The 20,452-nt window shown below is 43.8% G+C and overlaps 1 protein-coding gene across 1 annotated transcript in view; it reads right to left on the bottom strand.

Annotated features, from left to right (window-relative positions):
- SLC41A1 (solute carrier family 41 member 1) overlaps positions 1-20,452 on the bottom strand; it is a 44,408-nt gene that overhangs the window by 8,297 nt on the left and 15,659 nt on the right. The window contains exons 4-8 of the mRNA XM_081325417.1: positions 10,397-10,468; positions 7,670-7,814; positions 7,436-7,582; positions 2,703-2,850; positions 1,138-1,217 (exon numbers count right to left, since the gene is read on the bottom strand). Of these exons, the coding sequence (XP_081181543.1) occupies positions 1,138-1,217; positions 2,703-2,850; positions 7,436-7,582; positions 7,670-7,814; positions 10,397-10,468 (592 nt within the window). The remainder of the gene's footprint in view (positions 1-1,137; positions 1,218-2,702; positions 2,851-7,435; positions 7,583-7,669; positions 7,815-10,396; positions 10,469-20,452) is intronic.

Below are 20,452 nucleotides of genomic sequence, written 5' to 3'. Positions count from 1 at the left end.
CTGACTGGTCCCCAGAGTTCCAGCACTCATATTATTCTCCTGAACACATGATCTAGGTGCTCGTTAGTTGGCTCATAATCATGTCACAGCAAGCCACAATTATGATTACGATTTATCATGTTCCCTGCTGGCTTTCTACAAGCAAACTTGTAGAAAATCAAAAGTCACAATCACTGGAAATCCTTGCTTAATGACTCATGTTATTTTCTCTTAAGGATGGCAACTAGGACTGCCATCAATAAGTGGCGTCACTTTTGATATCTTTTTCCCCAGACTTTTATTGTAATGTTTTGATTAAGTTAGTTGCAAGTTAAGTTCTTCCTCCCACCGTGCCCCCAGTATAGATCTTTCTGCCATTTAATTAAGCATATGAGTTCAAAAGTATGTCCCAAAACATTGTTACATGTAAGGTGTTATATCTGGCACATACATATATGATCTTCTACTATCTTAGCAATGTTCTGTCTCTGCTCCGTTTGTTACATTCACATTTTTCATTTCTTTTAGGAGCAAAAGACAACATACATAATATTCAGAAGTCCATGCAGTCCTGATACTGCTGCAATTTAATAACAAGTTAAAACTCCTTTATTCCAAAATGCTTTTGATCCTAGCTGATAGTGTCTATCTTGAATTTTATCTTTGCTTTTTTGTATATGGTTAATTTCTGCCTTTGATGTTCATTTGGATTTATTTATCCTCATATTTTTCTTTGATATTGTATATCTCCAGGGTCCTTTAGGATTGGGGTGAGTTATAAATACTACACATAAATAAGTAAATATAGCATTCCTTCCTCCCGTTTTAATCTCTCAATAACCCTGTAAGGTAAGTTGAGATTAGACATCATGGCTGCCCATCATTTAATAACATACAGCTAAACATGGATTTGATCCTAAAACTTCCCAGTGTAGTTCAGAATCTTAACCAGCATGCATCACTGGCTCAAGAAAGTTGAAGATGTTCCTAAAGCAGTAATTTCTACAGTTACCCATAGACTATAAACAAGATGTAAGATACCGTAAGTCACATGAGTTTTCATTCCAAGATACAGGAATTGAGTATTTAATATCTCACTAGCTCTCTCACTGTGTTAAATATATTGAAGTTGAGTGTTTAAAACAAAGAACAGCTCACCATTTATAACAGGAGTAAAGACTGCCATTCCTGCAAAATTTGGATCTGACACTGTTTTATCCAATATCAATCCTCCAACACTGAAAGAAGAAACATTGAAAAAAATTGGAAGATATAATAGCTAACTGCATAAAAGAATTACTGCTACAGCCTCAAAAACTTGTTTTTTGTGATGCTTGGAAAATATTGAGTCCATTCTAAAAGTACACATGCATTCATTAAATAATTTTCTCCAATATTTGTTTCTTTCAAGCACAACTTGTAAAATGTTTTTTAGAACCTAAACACTTGTAGTTTGTTTCTAGGTAAGAAAAGGAGTAAGAAAAAAGACATATTAGAAATTAGGTTCTTTAGCTCATTTCATCACAATACTGGAGGATTCCATCTATTGAAAGGTGCATCTAGATTTCTTTTTAAAAAATTGTTTTCCTAAAATCAGAATATGGAGAAACGATTACAAATATACAACTCTAGATTTGTTTAGTTTTTAAATTTGAATAAACTTCCAAAATCATTTTTTTCTGAATTAAAAGAAAAAGGTAAATTTTATCATTGTATTATAGTGTTAATACATGACACCGAACAAGATTCTTAATAGTTTACTGTAAAGTTTAAGGAAGACAATTTGCACTTTTGTAGAAGTTTGTTAAAAAAGAGGATTCCATTACATTTGATCAAGGAATATCAGTATTGAGATTGTTAGGATGGTATAATATTAGTCTATATATTACTAAAACTCTTGTATCTGTAACCATTAACTGGATGAAACGGTGCATCATAGGGCAACACTTTTTGAACCAAGGTACCCCAAATGAGCTAAGTTACAGAATACATCCAAAATCTGGGACCTATGACTTTAGTAAATTTTATAAAACTTTTTATGACATAAAACCATAAATCATTTTATGAACAATACAAAATGTCATAAAACATTTCCTATTGTCAACTCATGATGTTTGACTGTTATACAGTTAAACATTTGACTAATTTCAAGGCAGATACATATCTGAATATCTCCCTGAATTTTTAAGAATTTTTCAAGTACATTAGGTCTGCCATTGTTGAAGGCATTGAGGAATCTGGTAAGAAAATATCTCTGAAACAATGACTCAAGGGGTCATAAGTGGTCTAGTATATAATACTAATATTGAGCTTTGGAAATGAAATAATAATTACATATCTAAGTGAGCTTTTTAATACACTTCAGCTTTTGAATGGACTCAACTATGTTGAATTTAAAAAACTCAAACATCTGTTTTGCCTTTTCAATTTAATTTGGTTCACTGAGCCCTATTTCATGAAGTGGGGAGGGTACTTTTGCAGTCCATGAGCCTTGGTGGCACAGTGGTTAGAATGCAGTATTTGTAAGCTAATTCAGCCTACTGCCAGGAGTTTGATTCTCACTGGCTCAAGGTTGACTAAGCCTTCCATCCTTCCGAGGTTGGTAAAATGAAAACCCAGATTGTTGGGGGCAATATGCTGACTCTGTAAACTGCTTAGAGAGGGCTGTACAGCACTATGAAGTGGTATATAAATCTAAATGTTATTCCTATTACTATTCATACCTGCTAATTGCCATGGCAATGATGACTGGTTCCCAGCCAGAATATAGTACCTCCTGTGTTGCTGGATTCCGCTTAGCAATGATGATCCAGAGGGGCAGCAGTGCAACAAAAAAAGCACACACCAAGGGATTCACATAAGGCTTGTCTTCTAAATAGAAGAAAAAGGATTTGAATGAACAATCAGTGCATGGCAGATAAAGCAGATGAAAGCAGCAAGTGAAATATTTATCATTATTTCACCTAAAGACGACAATCATTCCTTTTTAGCCACAGGCAGAAGAGTTTAAGGTCAACACACAAACTATCTACAATTTGTTTTAATGAATATAGATTTCTAAATCTATATCCCCACACTTATATCTTAGAAATTCAAATGGATTCCATTGGTGTAGCTGGTCCCTACAGTATATCTATACTACTTATGTAGTATAACTGCTATTCTCTTAGCTGAAATTCTAGAAATAGCACCCATTGCACAGTTTGCACAGACAGGTTTCCACTTCATTTATGGTGGTACCTTGCTCAATAGTAGTAACTGTGAGAGGGATCTTGGAGTCCTAATGGACAATCAGTTAAAATATGAGCCAGCAGTGTGCTGCAGCTGCCAAAAAGCCAACACAGTGCTAGGTTGCATTAACAGAGGGATAGAAATAAGATCACGTGAAGTATTAATACCACTTTACAATGCCTTGGTAAGGCCACACTTGGAATACTGTACCCAGTTTTGGTCACCACGATGTAAAAAAGATGTTGAGACTCTAGAAAGAGTATAGAGAAGAACGACAAAGATGATTAGGGGACCCGAGGCTAAAACATATAGGGAACGGTTGCTGGAATTGGGTATGCGTAGTTTAACGAACAGAAGGGTGAGGGGTGACATGACAGCTGTGTTCCAATATCTCAGGGGCTGCCACAAAGAAGAGGGAGTCAAGCTATTCTCCAAAGCACCTGAAAGCAGGACAAGAAGCAAAAGATGGAAACTAGTCAAGGAGAGAAGCAACCTAGAACTAAGGAGAAACTTCCTGACAGTTAGAACAATTAACCAGTGGAACAATCTGCCTCCAGAAGCGGTGAATGCTCCAACACTGGAAATTTTTAAGAAGAGACTGGACAGCCAATTGTCTGAAATCATATAGGGTTTCCTGCCTGAGCAGGGGGTTGGACTCCAAGGTCCCTTCCAACTTTATTATTATTATTATTATTATTATTATTATTATTATTATTATTATTATTATTATTATTATTATTATTATTATTATTAATTAATTAATTAATTTATTATTATTATTATTATTTGCTGGGAGATTTTTTTTTGGTCCCTTCAAGTAAGCATGGTCTCCTAGTAACTGCTTGGGCAAGTCCCTGCAGTTTTCTTGGTAAGATTTCATAAGTGGCTTGCCATTGCTTTTTTCCTGGGGCTGAATGATTGGCCCAGGGTCACCTAAGGTGGGACTAGAACTCACAGTCTCCCAGCTTCTAGCCTGCTGCCTTAATCACTACACCAAACTAGCTTTTACTACATACTACTATATGGTAGCTATGCAACCTTTGAGACTTGATTCCAAAAATGTGTTTCAGAGAGCATGATGATAGAAACATTTGACTCCTTAACTTGCTGTGGATGCTCAGAAGATGCTGATTTAAGGAGCTATAGGCAGGTACTGTTTGTGCCTCAGCACATCCACATTGCTTCAGAAGTAGATAGGTAATTCTAAGATTGCCCCTTGATCTGCAAATAATCTGATCTGGATAGTTCCTTTACTCTTTCCATTAGGGAGGAATCTCAGAAGAGAGAAGCAGGCAGGCAGGCAGAGAACATTTGCTTCAGTTGGACTAATTCGCCTGTCTAAGATCACGACGACCGGTACTACCAATTGCTCAATGAGAAGAATCCCAGAAGAGACAAAGGGTCAATTGTTCTACATACACAGAAACAAATACCCATATTTGTAATAAAGCTGCCTAAAGATTGATATTACTTGTAATATATGTATTACACTATTCCCTTTAGGGGCAAGCAACATCATGCCTCTAATATTCAAGCCACACATAAAAAATAAAAACTTATAACTATATACATATACATCACCATGCAAGCATAAAAGCTATTAGGTTGAATAACAGGATAACAGAGTTGGAAGGTTTTTTAAATGTAATTGAATCTTGACCAGATGGAGTGACATTGAGTAAATTCAAAGAAAGAGAAGGAAAATGTATCTTATATTTTAAGTATGGAGTGATAGTATCTTTCCAGTGAAGCAAAACATTTCTTTTAGTTATTGTATACTACATGATGGAAAAATTCAAAGTTCTTCACCAGCAGATAATCAGAATTTCGTTAAAAAGAATTACAAAAATACGAAGCAGAATAAACATACAGTGAGGGGAAAAAATATTTTGATCCCCTGCTGACAAAGAAATCAGTCTATAATTTTAATGGTAGCTTTATTTTAACAGTGAGTGACAGAACAACAACAAAAAATCCAGAAAAACACATTTCAAAAAAGTTATAAATTGATTTGCATTTTAATGAGTGAAATAAGTATTTGACCCCTTTACAAAACATGACTTAGTACTTGGTGGCAAAACCCTTGTTGGCAATCACAGAGGTCAGACATTTCTTGCAGTTGGCCACCAAGGTTTGCACACATCTCAGGAGGGATTTTGTCCCACTCCTCTTTGCAGATCTTCTCCAAGTCATTAGGATTTTGAGGCCGACGTTTGGCAGCTCGAACCTTCAGCTTCCTCCACAGATTTTCTATGGGATTAAGGTCTGGAGACTGGCTAGGCCAGTCCAGGACCTTAATGTGCTTCTTCTTGAGCCACTCCTTTGTTGCCTTGGCTGTGTGTTTTGGGCCATTGCCATGCATGACCCATTTTCAATGCACTGGCTGAGGGAAGGAAGTTCTCACCCAAAATTTAACAGTACATGGCCCTGTGCATTGTCCCTTTGATGCGGTGAAGTTGTCCTGTCCCCTTAACAGAAAAACACCCCCAAAGCATAATGTTTTCACCTCCACGTTTGATGGTGAGGATGGTGTTCTTGGGATCACAGGCAGCATTCCTCTTCCTCCAAACACGGCGAGTTGATGACAAAGAGCTCAATTTTGTTTCATCTGACTACAACACTTTCACCATTATCCTCTGAATCATTCAGATGTTCATTGGCAAACTTCAGACGGGCCTATACATGTGCTTTCTTGAGCAGAGGGACCTTGCAGGCGCTGCAAGATTTCACTCCTTCATGGCATAGTGTGTTACCAATTGTTTTCTTGGTGACTATGATCCCAGCTGCCTTGATATCATTGACAAGATCCTCCCATGTAGTTCTGGGCTGATTCCTCACGGTTCTCATGCTAATTAAAACTCCATGAGCTGAGATTTTTCATGGAGCCCTAGACCAAGGGAGACTGACAGTTATTTTGTGTTTCTTCCATTTGTGAATAATCACACCAACTGTTGTCACCTCCTCACCAAGCTGCTTGGCGATAGTCTTTAGCCCATTCCAGCCTTGTGTAGGTCTACAAACTTGTCCCTGACATCATTGGACAGCTCTTTGGTCTTGGTCACGGTGGAGAATTTGGAATCTGATTGATTGCTTCTGGCTTTAAGAGAGTGCTCCTAATCTCAGCTGGGAGCCAGAAATCTTGCTGATTGATAGGAGATCAAATACTTATTTCATTCATTAAAATGCAAATCAATTTATAACTTTTTTGAAATACGTTTTTCTGGATTTTTGTTGTTGTTATTCTGTCTCTCACTGTTAAAATAAACCATCCATTAAAATTATAGACTGATCATTTTTTTGTCACTGGGCAAACGTACAAAATCAGCAGGGGATCAAATAATTTTTCCCCCACTGTAGAAAGACCAAGATATTTATATGAACAATAGTAACATACTTTCTATCATCAGACATAGATGCAATCACATACGCATCATCCACTACTCAAATTATACAGCCACTCCATAAGACTATATTTTTAGCAATCTCTAGTTATACCATTTATACCTGCAATCTTCCCATTGTTCACTGTTCACATTTTTTCCTGAGCACTAGCATTTACAGCATCCATTTCACTCCAACATACTTTTATTTCCATAGAAATCTATGAAATCCCCCTTTTATCATTCCCTCACTTCTCTTTAATCATTTCATCACATTTTTCATTCCAATCCCTTTGTTAGACCCTTTTCAACTCTTTACCCATTTCCAACACAATTCTTTATTTTCATCAAAGTTACTCTGCATTCTCTCTCCCTCTTTTATTCCTAACCATTTCTTGTTCTTTTTGATTACTTTCATTGCTTACTAGCTTTCTTTAAGGACACACCATACAATATATCCCATCCATCTTTTTTCCAGCAATGATTTTCTTACATGCATTTTCTCACCTCCTGCCCCTTTCATTCACCAAGCACCCTTTTTCATATTTTCAACACTTGGAATATTCTGCATCTTAATTGGCACATTGGCCCCAAGACTGACTGGTTTATTACTGTTAGCTGGGAATACTGCATGTGGCACATGGGTAACTGAGAGTGGTGATGTAGTCTGTACCTTCTCTGTATTACTAAAAAGGATGATGTGAAAAAGGATGATTACAATTATACGATTAGATATTAAAACTAGATCAAGAGGAAGGAACTACAGAGTTCAAGATACTTAAATACTATAAACTTTTGGCACATACAGTATTTCCTACTGAACAATGTAATCTTCATAATCTTACCCAGTTCTATATAGAGGCCCCAGCTTATCCCAGAAAGCAGAGCCAGGGTAATGAGGTCACCAAGACTGGCAGCAATAGGCGTAGCCACATTGTCAGGATTGATACCCATCTTTCTGGAACCAATGATTACACCAATCATGATCATGCCTAGACCCGATAGAAAGGAGATGTTAGTGTTACTACACAATGAACTATGGTTGAAATCTCTTTCTCACGGAAGCATTTGTTTCTTACCCAGCACAAGGGAGGCAATGAAGGCAGTGGCCACACTACTGGCACAAAGGAGAATGGCATGGCCAACGCTGAAGTGTCCATCTGGGATCCAGCCAAATATCACTGCAGCAATTGAAGCCAGAAAACCAACAACTGTTGCTTGAACCTAGAAAATGCAGCCATGTTTATTTGCAGGGGAGAAAAAGTTTATTGATTAGAAGAATATGCTGCCTGATTAATCACACACTAGGTAGCTCACATAGATAAATCATAACCACTAATAATAAAATATAAAAGACAATACACAGTGTCCTGGTATCCAGTTAAAACTTTTCCATGGAAGAAAACTGATTTCACTGACCTTCTAAAGGAAAACTGGATGAGGGTCAATCTGATTCTGGGAGGCAAACCATTCTACAGGTAGTCCTTCGAGTTATGAATGCAATGGAGTCTGCCCATTCCATTTGTAACTCAAAAATTTGTGGGAGTGAATCTCATACCTCAAGCAAGATAACTCCCTGCTCGTTAAGACGCACATGGCTCATTAAGTGCACATGAGGTATCTTGGGGTGGGGAAGGCCACGGAGGGCCTAGTGATGGAACTCCCCGACCCACTAAGATACCTCATGCTTCCCCTCCTTCCTGCTGCGTCAGACTCACTTACCTTGCAAAAATCCGCTCTGCCAAGGTTTCTTTCCCTTTGAGGGAGAGGAGAGTCGGCTTGGAAATGCTTTTCATGCTGGCAATGGAAGTTCCTGGGTGCTGTAATATCACGTGACTTCAAGAGATCATGGCTCCCAGAAGCTTTCATTCTGGGGGGGGGGGGGGAGTGTTTGCTTCATTTGCTTGCCTATGGGGCAAAGTGTGGAATTGGAGTCGGCCGGGCGCAAGAACCAATGCTGTCCGTGGCCTGGGTGTACTGCTTGCTTGCGTTCGCCAGCCTTAGTTTGAGGGCAGGAACAAAGCCTTTAACTGAGCAGGAAGGCATCGCGGGGCGAGTACCCCTGCACCTGCGGTGGTGGCAGCCACCTCAGTGGCCACCCCTTCCCAGCCAGCCACCCAGCCTGCCCGACCTACTCCTTGCCTGACTGGCTGGTAGCCCAAATCCTGACCCCTCTTCTCCTTGTCATCCTCCCAACTCAAGCAGCAGCAGCGGCTTGAGTTTCTCCACTCCATCCGAAAGGAAGAAACTGGAGGCACAGAGCAGGATTGCTGTCAAGAAGACGCAGATGCGCTGCTTGCTCGCACGCGCCGGCCTTATTGAGAGCAATCCTGCTCTGTGCCTTCATTTCCTTCCTCTTGGATGGAGCGGAGAAACTGAAGCCACTGTCGCTCGAACACTTTTTGTTCAAACAAGAGACCTTGGGGAGCTCCATCTGTGTGCAAATACAATGCTTGAAAACGCAGCGGTTTGTTGCGTTTTCAAGCATTGCGTTTGCTCATAGACGGAGCTCCCCATCTCCCCAAGGTCTCCATTCAGATAAAAGTATTTGAGCGCCTATGGGACCCTTGGAAACGCAGCACCTTTTATCTGAACGGTGACCTTGGGGAGATTGGAAGCTTCGTCTGTGAGGAAATGGGGTGACTGAAAATGCAGCAAAAACTTTCTCAAGCATTGCATTTGCTCACATACAGAGCTTCCCCATCTCCACAGGATCTCCTTTTGGATAAAAAGTGTTCCAGTCGTGGCGGAAAGGAGTTGAGGGAGAAAGGTACAGAGTTTGTGCCGAAAATGAAAGTTTCTGGGGTCTGTGATCTTGCGAGAGTTCAGGTACCCATTTTCTGCAAAAGAGGATGGGTGCCTGAACTTGCGCGATGTTACGGCATCCAGGAGCTTCCTCTCCCTGAAAGGCAGAAATCATGGCAGAGAGGAGACAGATCTTCTCAAGGTGAGTCCAGCGTGGCAGGGAGGGAGGGGGAAGCAGTTGTGGGGAGCGGTGTGGGATAGAGTGAATGTTGCAGAGCCTCTGCAGTCATTCGTAAGGGCAAACAACTGCTGTGGTGCTGCAACATTCGTAATTTTGGGATTTCCTCGTAAACATTAGGGGGCACTTATCGCGTAACTTCAAACGAGCGTTTAGTGAAGGCTCATAACTCGGGGATTACCTGTATTGCAAAGCTCATCCTTGGAATCCCAGGAGGCATTGGGGTTCACCATTCTACCCAAACTGCTTAAGACAGAAAAATTCTACTTATAAAAATGATTTCCAACATAAGGTCCAGACTATTTGAACTGCACCTGCTTACCATCTACTGGCAGTCAGTGCAGGTCCTGAAAGATAGTTGTTACTCTATTGAAATAACACTTCCAGTTGCAGTTTCCAAGTGCTCTTCTACGGCAACCTCACGAAGAGCAAACTGTATTCTCGCTTACATGGAACCATGTCAGAGACTAGTAATTGTGGTGACAGATGCAGAAATTGTTGGGTGTCCTAGGTAAGTCTGCCTCTCCAGTGCTTCCAACTGGTACTTTCTCGGGTTCCTGCCATCACTGATAAATCCTGATTCTTTTGCTGAGTCACAGGAAAGGACTCAGAAAGGACTTCTATTACACTTCAACAGAAACTTTTTCTAGGCTGTGGCAGTAATGGCTGCCAACAGACTGCTTAACATTCTTTGGAACAGATGATTATATTGCAGATGTATCCAGAAATTGCCCAGTAGTAGAAAGCTGGGATTTCCCCCTCTCCTACCGGCTTCTTTCCCTGCCCCCCCTGTCAAGAAAGTGTCAGCTTCTCCAAAATTCACCTGTATCAGAGCCATGTTTCCTATTATCATCTTCCAGAGCTCTTTTGGTGTGTCCATTTGTCCTATGTTAGCCTACAAGATAGACAGATAGAGAGAGATTAAAAACAAGTAGCTGAAGTGATGCTTCCTGAATCATTTAAAATGTATTTAGTATGATAACTACAGAAGTATTATGAACTGGAAGATAGACTCACCATTACAACCCTAGATTTACTGCTTCAGCAAGTGTCTTGCTTATCATATTTTTAATAAATAAATAAATAAAATATAGCTTTGATTAAATATTTTTTAAAAGATTAAAAATTAATAAAAATTAATTCAGAGTAAAATAGAGTATATTTTACTCCAATTACTCTAATATAGAGTAAAAAAAAACCAACAGTACAAAAAAGAAAGTAGAAAAGAAATAGAAAATAGTAGTTTCCAATTTTCTTTACAGCAGTTATAAGTACAAACAGAAAATTACCTCTTGCTCTATGGTTGCAAATAGAACTTTTCTATAATTATTTTTTCTAGTCATCAAAACCCATAAATGTGTTTATTTTTCTCTATTTCATGCAAGATGTGTATAAGGCATTTCCAGTCAGTGATAAATATATTATCCTTTCTCTTATCAAGGAATTTAGCCATCTCTGCAAGTTTCGTCGTCTTCATCAACTATTCCTCCATTATGGGTAATACTAAATCTTTCCACCTTTGTTTTTAGACATGACAACTGCAGCAAAATTATTATATTCACAAATTTCCATAACTTTTTTTTCAGCTGTTTGTCCATCAATCTGAAAAGAAAAGGGGCGTTGTCTTACCTGAACGCCTTTTCTCAGCATGATGATGGAAAATCCACGAATGGGTTAACTCTGTCTTCCCACCCAATTGGACTAAGTCAGTCAAACTTGCCACGCCTCTCCTGGGCCAGGACACCTCCCAGTCATGACAAAGGTGAAGCAAATGATGACAGTCCGACGTGTTGGCTCCCATACCCCTGACACAGGACCTGACGGACACTGAAGGGTGGGTGTGGATTCTCCATCATCATGCTGAGAAAAGGCATTCAGGTAAGACAACGCTCCTTCTCCAGCATGATAGATGGAGAATCCACGAATGGGACATACCAAAGCTGCCCTGTCGCTATGGGAGGGAAGCAGTTTGGGCCTGTGTCCCACCCTGTGGCACTACCTGTTGCAGCACTCTCCGGCCAAATGAGGCGTCTGCGGAGGCAAACCTATCCAGGTTATAATGCCTCACGAAAGGGGAAGGCGAGGACCATGTCGCTGCCCTACAAATGTCCTCAATGGACGCCTGTGTCGCCCAAGCCGTAGAAGTTGCAGCACTAAAAGTGGAGAGAGCAGTGATATGCCTGGGAACTGACAGGGAATGAGATTGGTATGCCCTGCAATACAAGTCCTGATCCACCTGCCTATAGTGGAGTCAGAAACCTTCCGCCCCATAGTAGAGGGTTGAAAGGAAACAAAGAGGGCTTCCGACTCGTGAAAAGACGCTGTCCGCTTAATATAGTGGTGCAAAGCCCTGCGGACGTCCACAGTGTGCCATTGCCGTTCCAAGGCAAGAGATGGATGAGGACAAAAATCCGGTAAAATGACTTCCTGCGCTCTATGAAACAAGGTATTGACCTTAGGAATAAAGGAGGGATTCAATCGAAGGACCACCCTGTCAGCATGAAAAACGCGTAGGTCCTGTCTGACAGAGAGAGCTGCCAATTCAGAAATGCGTCTAGCCGACGTGTCGGCTATCAAGAAGGCCACCTTAATTGTCAAGAACCGCAGAGTACAGGTCCTGATGGGTTCAAATGGAGGAGAGGTAAGGGCCTGCAAGACCCGTGACAAATCCTAAGAGGGATACCAGTGAACCACTGGAGGTTTGGTGTTGGTTGCTCCTTTGAGAAATGAGCGTACCATAGGATGTTGAGCCAATGCCTCTGAATTGCCCCAAGTAAATATGGTGGAGAGAGCTGCTACTTGTCATCGGATGGTATTGGGCGCCAAGCCCTTGTTAAGCCCCTCCAATAAATAGTCCAAGATCCTCAGGATAGTAACAGCTGAAAGATCTAACTGGTTCTTATCATACCAACTACAGAAACTCTTCCAAGTGGAGTCATACATCCTGTTTGTTGTAGGCCATCTGGAGGCCTGAATCGTTGTAATTACCTCCAATGAATAAGATTCATGTGTCAGGAGCCGCCGTTCAAGTGCTAGGCGGCCAACTGAAGCCACTGGGGTTCTAGATGATGCCGAGCTCCCTGGATGAGTGGAACACGATCTGGAGGAATCCTCCATGGGGGAGAGAGTGACAGACTCACGAGGTCAGCAAACCACGGCCGTCTTGGCCAGTGTGGTGCAACAAGTATCACCTCTGCCCGCTCTTGCGGTAACTTGCAGATGACTGCCGGGATCAGAGGGAGAGGTGGAAAGGCATACAGCAAGTCCCTGGGCCAAGGGCTGCAGAGGGCATCCATCCTCACTGCCCCCGGAGAGGGGAACCGGGAGGAAAACATTGGGAGCTGGGAATTCGCCGGAGAAGCGAACAGATCCAGTACTGGCCAACCTAATCTCTCTGATATCTCCTCGAAGAGACCGGGATGCAGGCACCATTTGGAGTGAGCCACTGTCGACCTGCTGAGAAAGTCCGCCTGCTGATTTGCCTCCCCCAAGATGAGAGGTTGGTCTCTGTCCAAGAGCCCAACAGTTGGGCCTTGGCCATAAGGGACCTGGAACAGGAACCCCCTTGCCAGTTCACATGGTCTTTTGCTGCTACATTGTCTGTGAGGACCAGGACATGTTGTCTCGCCACCCTGTTGCGGAAGTGGCATAGGGTCAGATGTATGGCTCTGAGCTCCAACCAATTATGTTGTGCTTCAGGTTGGACCGGGACCACCGGCCCTGAGCCAACTGAGACCCTAGATGCGCCCCCCCACCAAACAGGCTGGCGTCCGTAGCCAGGGTGATCCGAACGGGCCCCTGGCTACCGCTGGCGAGGTCCACCACTGGAGGGAGTTTAGGGTCTGAGACGGAACCCTTACTCTTTGGTTGGAGGAGCTGGTGTCCAGTCTCTGAATGGGAGCAAAAAAACCATTGCAGGACTATTTCCATGCAGGAAACCAACTTCCCTAACAATTGGGAAAGAATGGCCAGGGTGACTACACGCTACCTCTGGACCTGAAGGACCAGGGCTCTGATGCTGTCCTGACGGTCCTGAAATAAACAGACCCTGCACAGTTCGGTGTCTATGACCGTGCCCAAAAAAGAAGGCGGGTTGAGGGAACTGTCTGGCTCTTTTGAAAGTTCACCAAGAACCCGTGGTCCTGGAGAGTCTTGATAGACAAAGCCAGGTCCGATTGAGCCACCTGGACCGATAGGAACTGGATGAGAATGTCATCCAGATAACACTGGATGCATACTGGACGGACCTCAAATGTGTGGTCAGCGCCAGCAAGATCTTGGTAAACATTCTTGGGGCCTACTAAAGGCTGAACGGTAAGGCTCTGTACTGGTAATGGTGAGTCTTGTAGCAAAACCTGAGGAACCTCCGGTGGGCGGGAAGGATGGGAATGTGAAGGTATGCTTCCGTGAGGTCGATGGACGTCAGGAAGTCTCCCCATCTGATGCTGGCCAAGATGGACTGTAGTGTTTGCATCTTGAACTTCTTGTATGCGAGATGAGCGTTCAGCCCCTTTAGATCGAGTATTGCCCTCCATCCTCCAGACGTCTTTAGAACGACGAAGAGGATGGAATAGAACCCCCTTCCTAGCTGCCCATCCGGGACTGGTTCTATGGCCCTTATTTCTAACAGGTGCTGAATAGCCTCTGACATGAGAACCTTCCTGACTGCATTTTTTGATAGCAAACAAGGAATGAAGTGCTCTGGGGGGACGGGCATGAATTCTAGGGACAGACCGCTCTTGATAGTGTTGAGGACCCAAAGCATCTGTGATGGTGATCTCCCATTTTTGAACAAACAATGTCAGTCTGCCACCAATTGGGAAGACCGGCCTGAAGTCATTTACACTTTCTGAAGGGATGGCCCCCCGTGCCTTGAAAGGGCCGCTTTGCTTGGAATTGCGACCTGGGTCTGTCTCTGGTTCCCGGTCGGTCGAATTGACGGTCAGACCTGGGAGGAAAGGGATGGGGGGTGGCTGAGCAAACTCCGATCCTGACCCTGACTGGAAAAATTGTCTGTGGACGTATGGGGTAAGCTGTCTATCTGCCCATCTAAGAAGATGAGACATCACCTTACGCTTGTCCTTGTTTTCCACCAAATAAGGTGTCAAGGCCTCCCCAAAAAGCTGACCACCAGGGTAAGGGGCAGCCGCCAAGCGCCACTTGGATTTAACATCTGCTCGCCAGTGTTTGAGCCACAGGAGTCTGCGAGAAGTAACACTGGAGGCTATGGCCCTAGAAAAGAACCTGGCGGCATGTAGAGATGCGTCCGCCATGTACTCCGAAGCAGCCACTAACTTGGCTAAGTCCTGGTGCATTCGGACTTCCTCCAGGGGTACTCTGGCCTGAAGTTGGTGGACCCAGAGAAGGGAGGTTATGGCAAAGAAAGAGGTAGATGTGGCCGCCCTCACTGACCATGCTGAGGCCTGGTGGGTCCTGCGGAAGGAAAGTTTAGATTTCCTGTCCTCCGCCTTCAAGGTCTCTGCCATATCACCGGACACCGTGAAGGAGAAGAGTGGAGTCAGAGGTTCATCCACAGAAGGAATCTCTAGCACTTCCGACAAGGCCGGGTCAACATTAAAGAGATTCTTCTCTGTCCCCCCCTGGAGAGGGAAAAGTGCCAGGTGGTCCCCATTGCCTCTGTACCGTGTTGAGGAAGAGAGGGGGATGGGATGTGATGCTCAGTGACCACATGCTCTGAAAATACCGGCCTTGCGTCTTGGCTGGTGGACGGAACAGGATGTGGAACCTGGTCAGGAGCAATCTTAGCAGTAGCGCTGGCCTTATGAAGCAGAGATTTAAAGAGCACCGGATTGAATAGACCAACAAAGGGAGGAGGGTCCGGAGTAAGATCCTCATCCTCCGAAAGTGGCATTTCCATCGGGTCGTACTCCTCAGAAAAAGATATTCCGCTGCGAGGAGACTGGGCGGGAGAAATAGAGTCAGAATAATCTGGTGCTCCCAACTGGGGGAGATAAGGCGGTGTCACTGAGGCCACCGATTCGGGTGCATACCTTTGTTGACATTGTAAGACCAATCCCTGGGCGACTGCCTGGGAGATCAGAGCCTGAAACTGCTCTGGCGACCACACTCCCTGCGCCTCTGAGGGCCGAAGCCCAGCTGCTGTGGGCGTAAAGGTGGCCTCAGGCCTGGGCTGCATTGCTCTTGGGACTGGGGGTTTCAGTTGGATAGCTGGTCCCTGGGTAAAGGAAACCATCTGCTCCTGCTCAGCCCTGGGAAGATAAGGTAATCATCATCCCCCTCCGGAGACCAGACCCTCTGGGAAGACGAGGGAGGAGGAGCAAGCTGTGGCCCAAATACAGATTCCTCTGCCAGAGGAGAAGAGACCTGTTCAGCGCCCATCGTGCCCTGTTTCTGGGCCTTGGCAAACTGCCTTTCTAAGACCTGGTGCCTCCTGCTGGCCTCTTTCTCTGCCGCTTTGGAGAACCTTTTGCCAGAGATGGCCTTGGCATTGGCCTTGAGCTTTCCAGCAGCCTCTGGTTTGGAGGACTTATGCTTTGATTGCGCAGGAGTGTTGGGGGCACCGTGTGAAGCCTGAGGTGCGGTGTTGTCTATCATCACAATTGGGAGATATCTCAGTGGAATGCTGAGAGGGATCTCAAACAGAGCAGAGTACTGATCTGAGGCTGTGTGACACTTCCAGGGATCGATAATACTCTATGGCAATGGTGGCTGCAGGACCAACTTAATAGATAACTGGCACACCTGCAAAGCTCCTGATGGACTTAAGACCAGTTGAAGCGCCTTTGGAGCACAGGCCAAGTCTACTGTGGTGGCAGATCACCTCGGTGATAAACAGCCAGCTCACATGTAGAGACCTAGTGGCAACAGATCACCTCAGTGATAAACAGCCAGCTCACTAGTCCTAGTTGGTGGCGGCGAGGCCAAGAATGGCACGGCCAGCACACATCTTCTGTTGGAATGGACAATGAGACAGCAGGTTGAGGCCTAGCACTACAGTTGAAGCCTCTTGCACTTGACCATCCACTTTGAAAGGTTTTGGGCAAGGCAAACAATGATTGTGCTACAGTCAGAAGGGATCTGAACTCAGAACCCTCTGCAAAGATTGTGAGAGGAGGAGCCTGGAAAAGGACCCCTGCGAACTGACCAGAGGCTCAGGGACCAACTTCCTTGAGCTGGAAGGCAAGGTAAGCACCTTTGAAGTCTGTTTTCTTTCTTTCTTTCTTTTTTTGCCCCCCCCCGAAATCTCCCCCCCTTCTCAGAAGCTAGCAAAGAAGGCTGCACAAGACTTTTCAGAGGAAAAGCAATGCGAACGTGGCACCCAAAATGGCGGCCGCTACTGCTGATAGTGAAAGAAGAGAAGCAACCTGTCCTTCCCCCTTAATTCAGGAGAGAAGGCAGGCAGTTCTGAGAGTCTTTGCGTGCCTCTGATGCTATCAGCACGCTTAAAAAGGCAGCTTAAAAAAGGCTTTCTGACGAAGAGCCTTCTCTTGGCCAGCTGCTGGTAAGCCGTAATTCAAAATGGCGGCCGCAACTAGCGTGCCGTGAAAGAACAGCCTGGGGCTTCTGAGAGAAATATAAGGCTGGAGCATCTAATTGAAGAATCCACAATATCTCTCTCTCTCTCTCTCCTCTCTCTCACTCTACACACACACACACACACACACACACACACACACACACACACACACACACACACACACAAAGTCATGACTGGGAGATGTCCTGGCCCAGGAGAGGTGTGGCAAGTTTGACTGACGTAGTCTAATTGGGCGGGAAGACAGAGTTAACCCATTCATGGATTCTCCATCTATCATGCTGGAGAAACCCTTGCTTACAATTACACATTAATCTTTTAATGTCATCTGAATTAGTATACTGATATCCAAAGATTTCTCTTTTTTACAAGTCTAAACACACTGTATGAATATATGTATATGTGTGTATCACAAATACACTTAATTACTGTTATTACTGTTATTTTTATTCAAAATCATGAGTTCCATAAGTGCCCTACCTCTAGAGCAGAGGTCCCCAACCTTTTGGGCACTAGGGACTGGTTCCGTGGAGAGAGGTTTTTCCGCAAACAGGAGGGGGTGTGGTTTTGAATACTGCCTGCATCCTGAGGATGAAGCTTTCCTTCTTTGTGCGGCCTGGTTGCTGGCATGCCATGGCCTGGTACTGGTCCATGAACCGGGGGTTGGAGACCCCTGCTCTACAGCCATCAACCTAATCTCCCAGTATTTCAACCAGTGAAATCCTGTTTTGTTTTTGATTTAAATGGAATATAGCTAGAGATAGATGGATATTGACCAGGGCTTTTCAACCTTTTCACCCATTGGACCACTTTTAGGATATGGCAACATCCGAGTACCACCAGTCGCCTAGCAAGGTGTCAAAAACTTGATGACCCGAAAAAATAAAAGGAAAAAAGTGACGAAGTACAGATAGTCCTTGACTTATAACAGTTCGCTTAGTGACTGTTTGAAGTTAGAATGGCACTGAAAAAAGTGCCCCCCAAGCCACAGCCAAGCAAGACACCTGCCTGCCCACCTGGCGGCGCTCTTCCTCCTGTCCGAAGTTTTCATTGTTGTGAGCATTTCTGTTGAGGATTGGCAGTGGGGGTGGGTGTTTGGTTTTTATTCCCCCCCCCCCCCGTCTGCTGGGTGGATGCAGCAGGTTTTGGTCACTTCACATGAGCCTGGGACACTGTGACCGTCATAAATATGAATGAAATATGCCAAGCATCTGAATGTAAATCACAAGACCCTGGAGATGCTGCAACATTCCAGTTGATTGGCACTCTTCTGGGTCTCAGCAGAAGCGCCAGGATCAGCGCCGAGCTCCAGCTGGAGCCTGGCGCTGATCCTGGCGCTTCCACTGAGCCCTGACAGCCCCGAAGAAATGCTGATCCTGGTGCTTCCGCTGAGCCCTGACAGCCCTGCAGCTCCAGCCATCTCTCGCTCAGGCTTGTGCAGTGCTGCCACCAGTTCACCTCATTCCCCTCCCCCCCTGCCACTTTTCTAGGATGGTCGCGTACCACCTGCCAGGTGCCAATGTACCACAGGTGGTACCCATACCACTGCTTGAAAAGCCCTGATATAGACAGAACCATTAAAGCAGCCATCAATCATGAATCACTTCCACTCTATATTGGCATGGTTAAAATTTAATATTCAATGTGAACTCACTAGGGCTATGCATAATTCATAAAGGTTTGTTAACAAGCCATGATAAAATATAATGGCTTAAGCTCATAATCTTAAATCATGTCATATGAATGTATGAAGATCATCAGGATAGGAGCAGCACTTACTCATGGCAACGGGACAATGTTATATCAATGGCTTAAGAATGATTTATTACCAGACCTTTCTATAATTCCCCTTTTCACATTTATGTTTGCCTGTCTACTAGGTGAACTGGCTCTTTGTCTCATTTATGCTTCTCTCATGTTTCACCAGTAGAAATAGAAAGGAAAACATCACCAGCAACAAAACTGCTTCAGAGGAGAAGACACATAAAGCTGCTGGCAGTCCCAAATCTGGCAAGGTCCAAAGAGAAAGATAGGACACAAGTCATTCAGCTTACAAAATTGTATTTAGTTCTACTGTTGAATTTGGCTCAGGGATTCCTTGTTCTCTTGCAATTAGGTTAGTGATCCACATAACTTGGCTACTGGCAAAAACAAACGCTTCATCTCCTGTACAGAATGAATGTGTTCTCCTTTCTTAACAAAAGAAAATTATTTTGGAAGTGTCAATGCACAACAAAGGAGAACCTGGAAGTAATTCTAAGCTTCTTTTGCATACAGCATAAAGATCAAGCAAACTGATTTTTAAAAGCCACTCCAAAATACTTCTGATGGCTGTTGACCCTCCCTTGGATGGCTTTGATTAAGAGGGGATTCATGTAACTTCAACAGACATATTTACGTCCTTTCAAGGCAGAAGAGATACTCTTTGAGGTCACAACTTACTGCCAGCTCAAACTCACAAAATCTTATTGTGAAAAAGAGCAACACCTTTGAATCCCACTTGATGCATTTTCAGTATAAGTCGTAAGCTGGAAGTCATTCTTCCTGCACAGACTTAAATGCTGAGGAAGCATTCAGGTCTCCGTATGTGGAATTCCCCCATCCAACATATTAATGCAGTAATAGCACACGCCTTTCCCCCACCCCCATAGCAGAGGAGAGCAACAAGAAGAGGATGAGAGAGAATAAAAAGCTTTGTTTGTTTCCCAGCCAAGCTCCTCTTGTTGCCAGCATCTTTCAGCAAGAGCTTCAGTGGTCACACTGTGACTCATGTTCCATAGAAGCACAGCTCCGAGCAGGACTGAGGAAGGAAACAGTTCTTCAGTCAAGGACAAATAAGAAACAACTGTAGAGTTCTATAGTAGATTTAAAGTTGTAGCATTTGTATAGGGCAGGGGTAGGCAACCTTGGCTCTTTTATGACTCGTGGACTTCAACTCCCAGAATTCCTGAGCCAGCACAGCTGGCTCAGGAATTCTGGGAGTTGAAGTCCACGAGTCATAAAAGAGCCAAGGTTGCCTACCCCTGGTATAGGGTAAGCCAAAGCCCTCCCCATAATGGGTATCTGTTAACTGCCACAAACAAACAAACAAACAAACAATTGCAGAAAGTAGCAAGAGCTGATTACATGGAGTCTTCAATGTTGGGGAATATCTTCTACACTACAATAACCAGAGTTACATGTATAGGTTTGTATACTGTATTGCACTAAGCTGTGTTTACTTTTAACTTTGGCCAATGGAATAAGCCATACTTGACAACATTCATATGTAACATTAAGTGATAAACCATACTTTATCAACTGCAATGGTTGAGTAGTCACGTCCTACTTTGCCAAAATCAGACAATCTGATTTCATATCCCC

The sequence above is a fragment of the Vipera berus genome (assembly GCF_964194415.1).
Source record: "Vipera berus genome assembly, chromosome: 3".
Taxonomy (NCBI): Eukaryota; Metazoa; Chordata; class Lepidosauria; order Squamata; family Viperidae; genus Vipera; species Vipera berus.
Note: the sequence above shows the minus strand (reverse complement) of the source record. Positions and strands in the feature narration are given on the sequence as shown.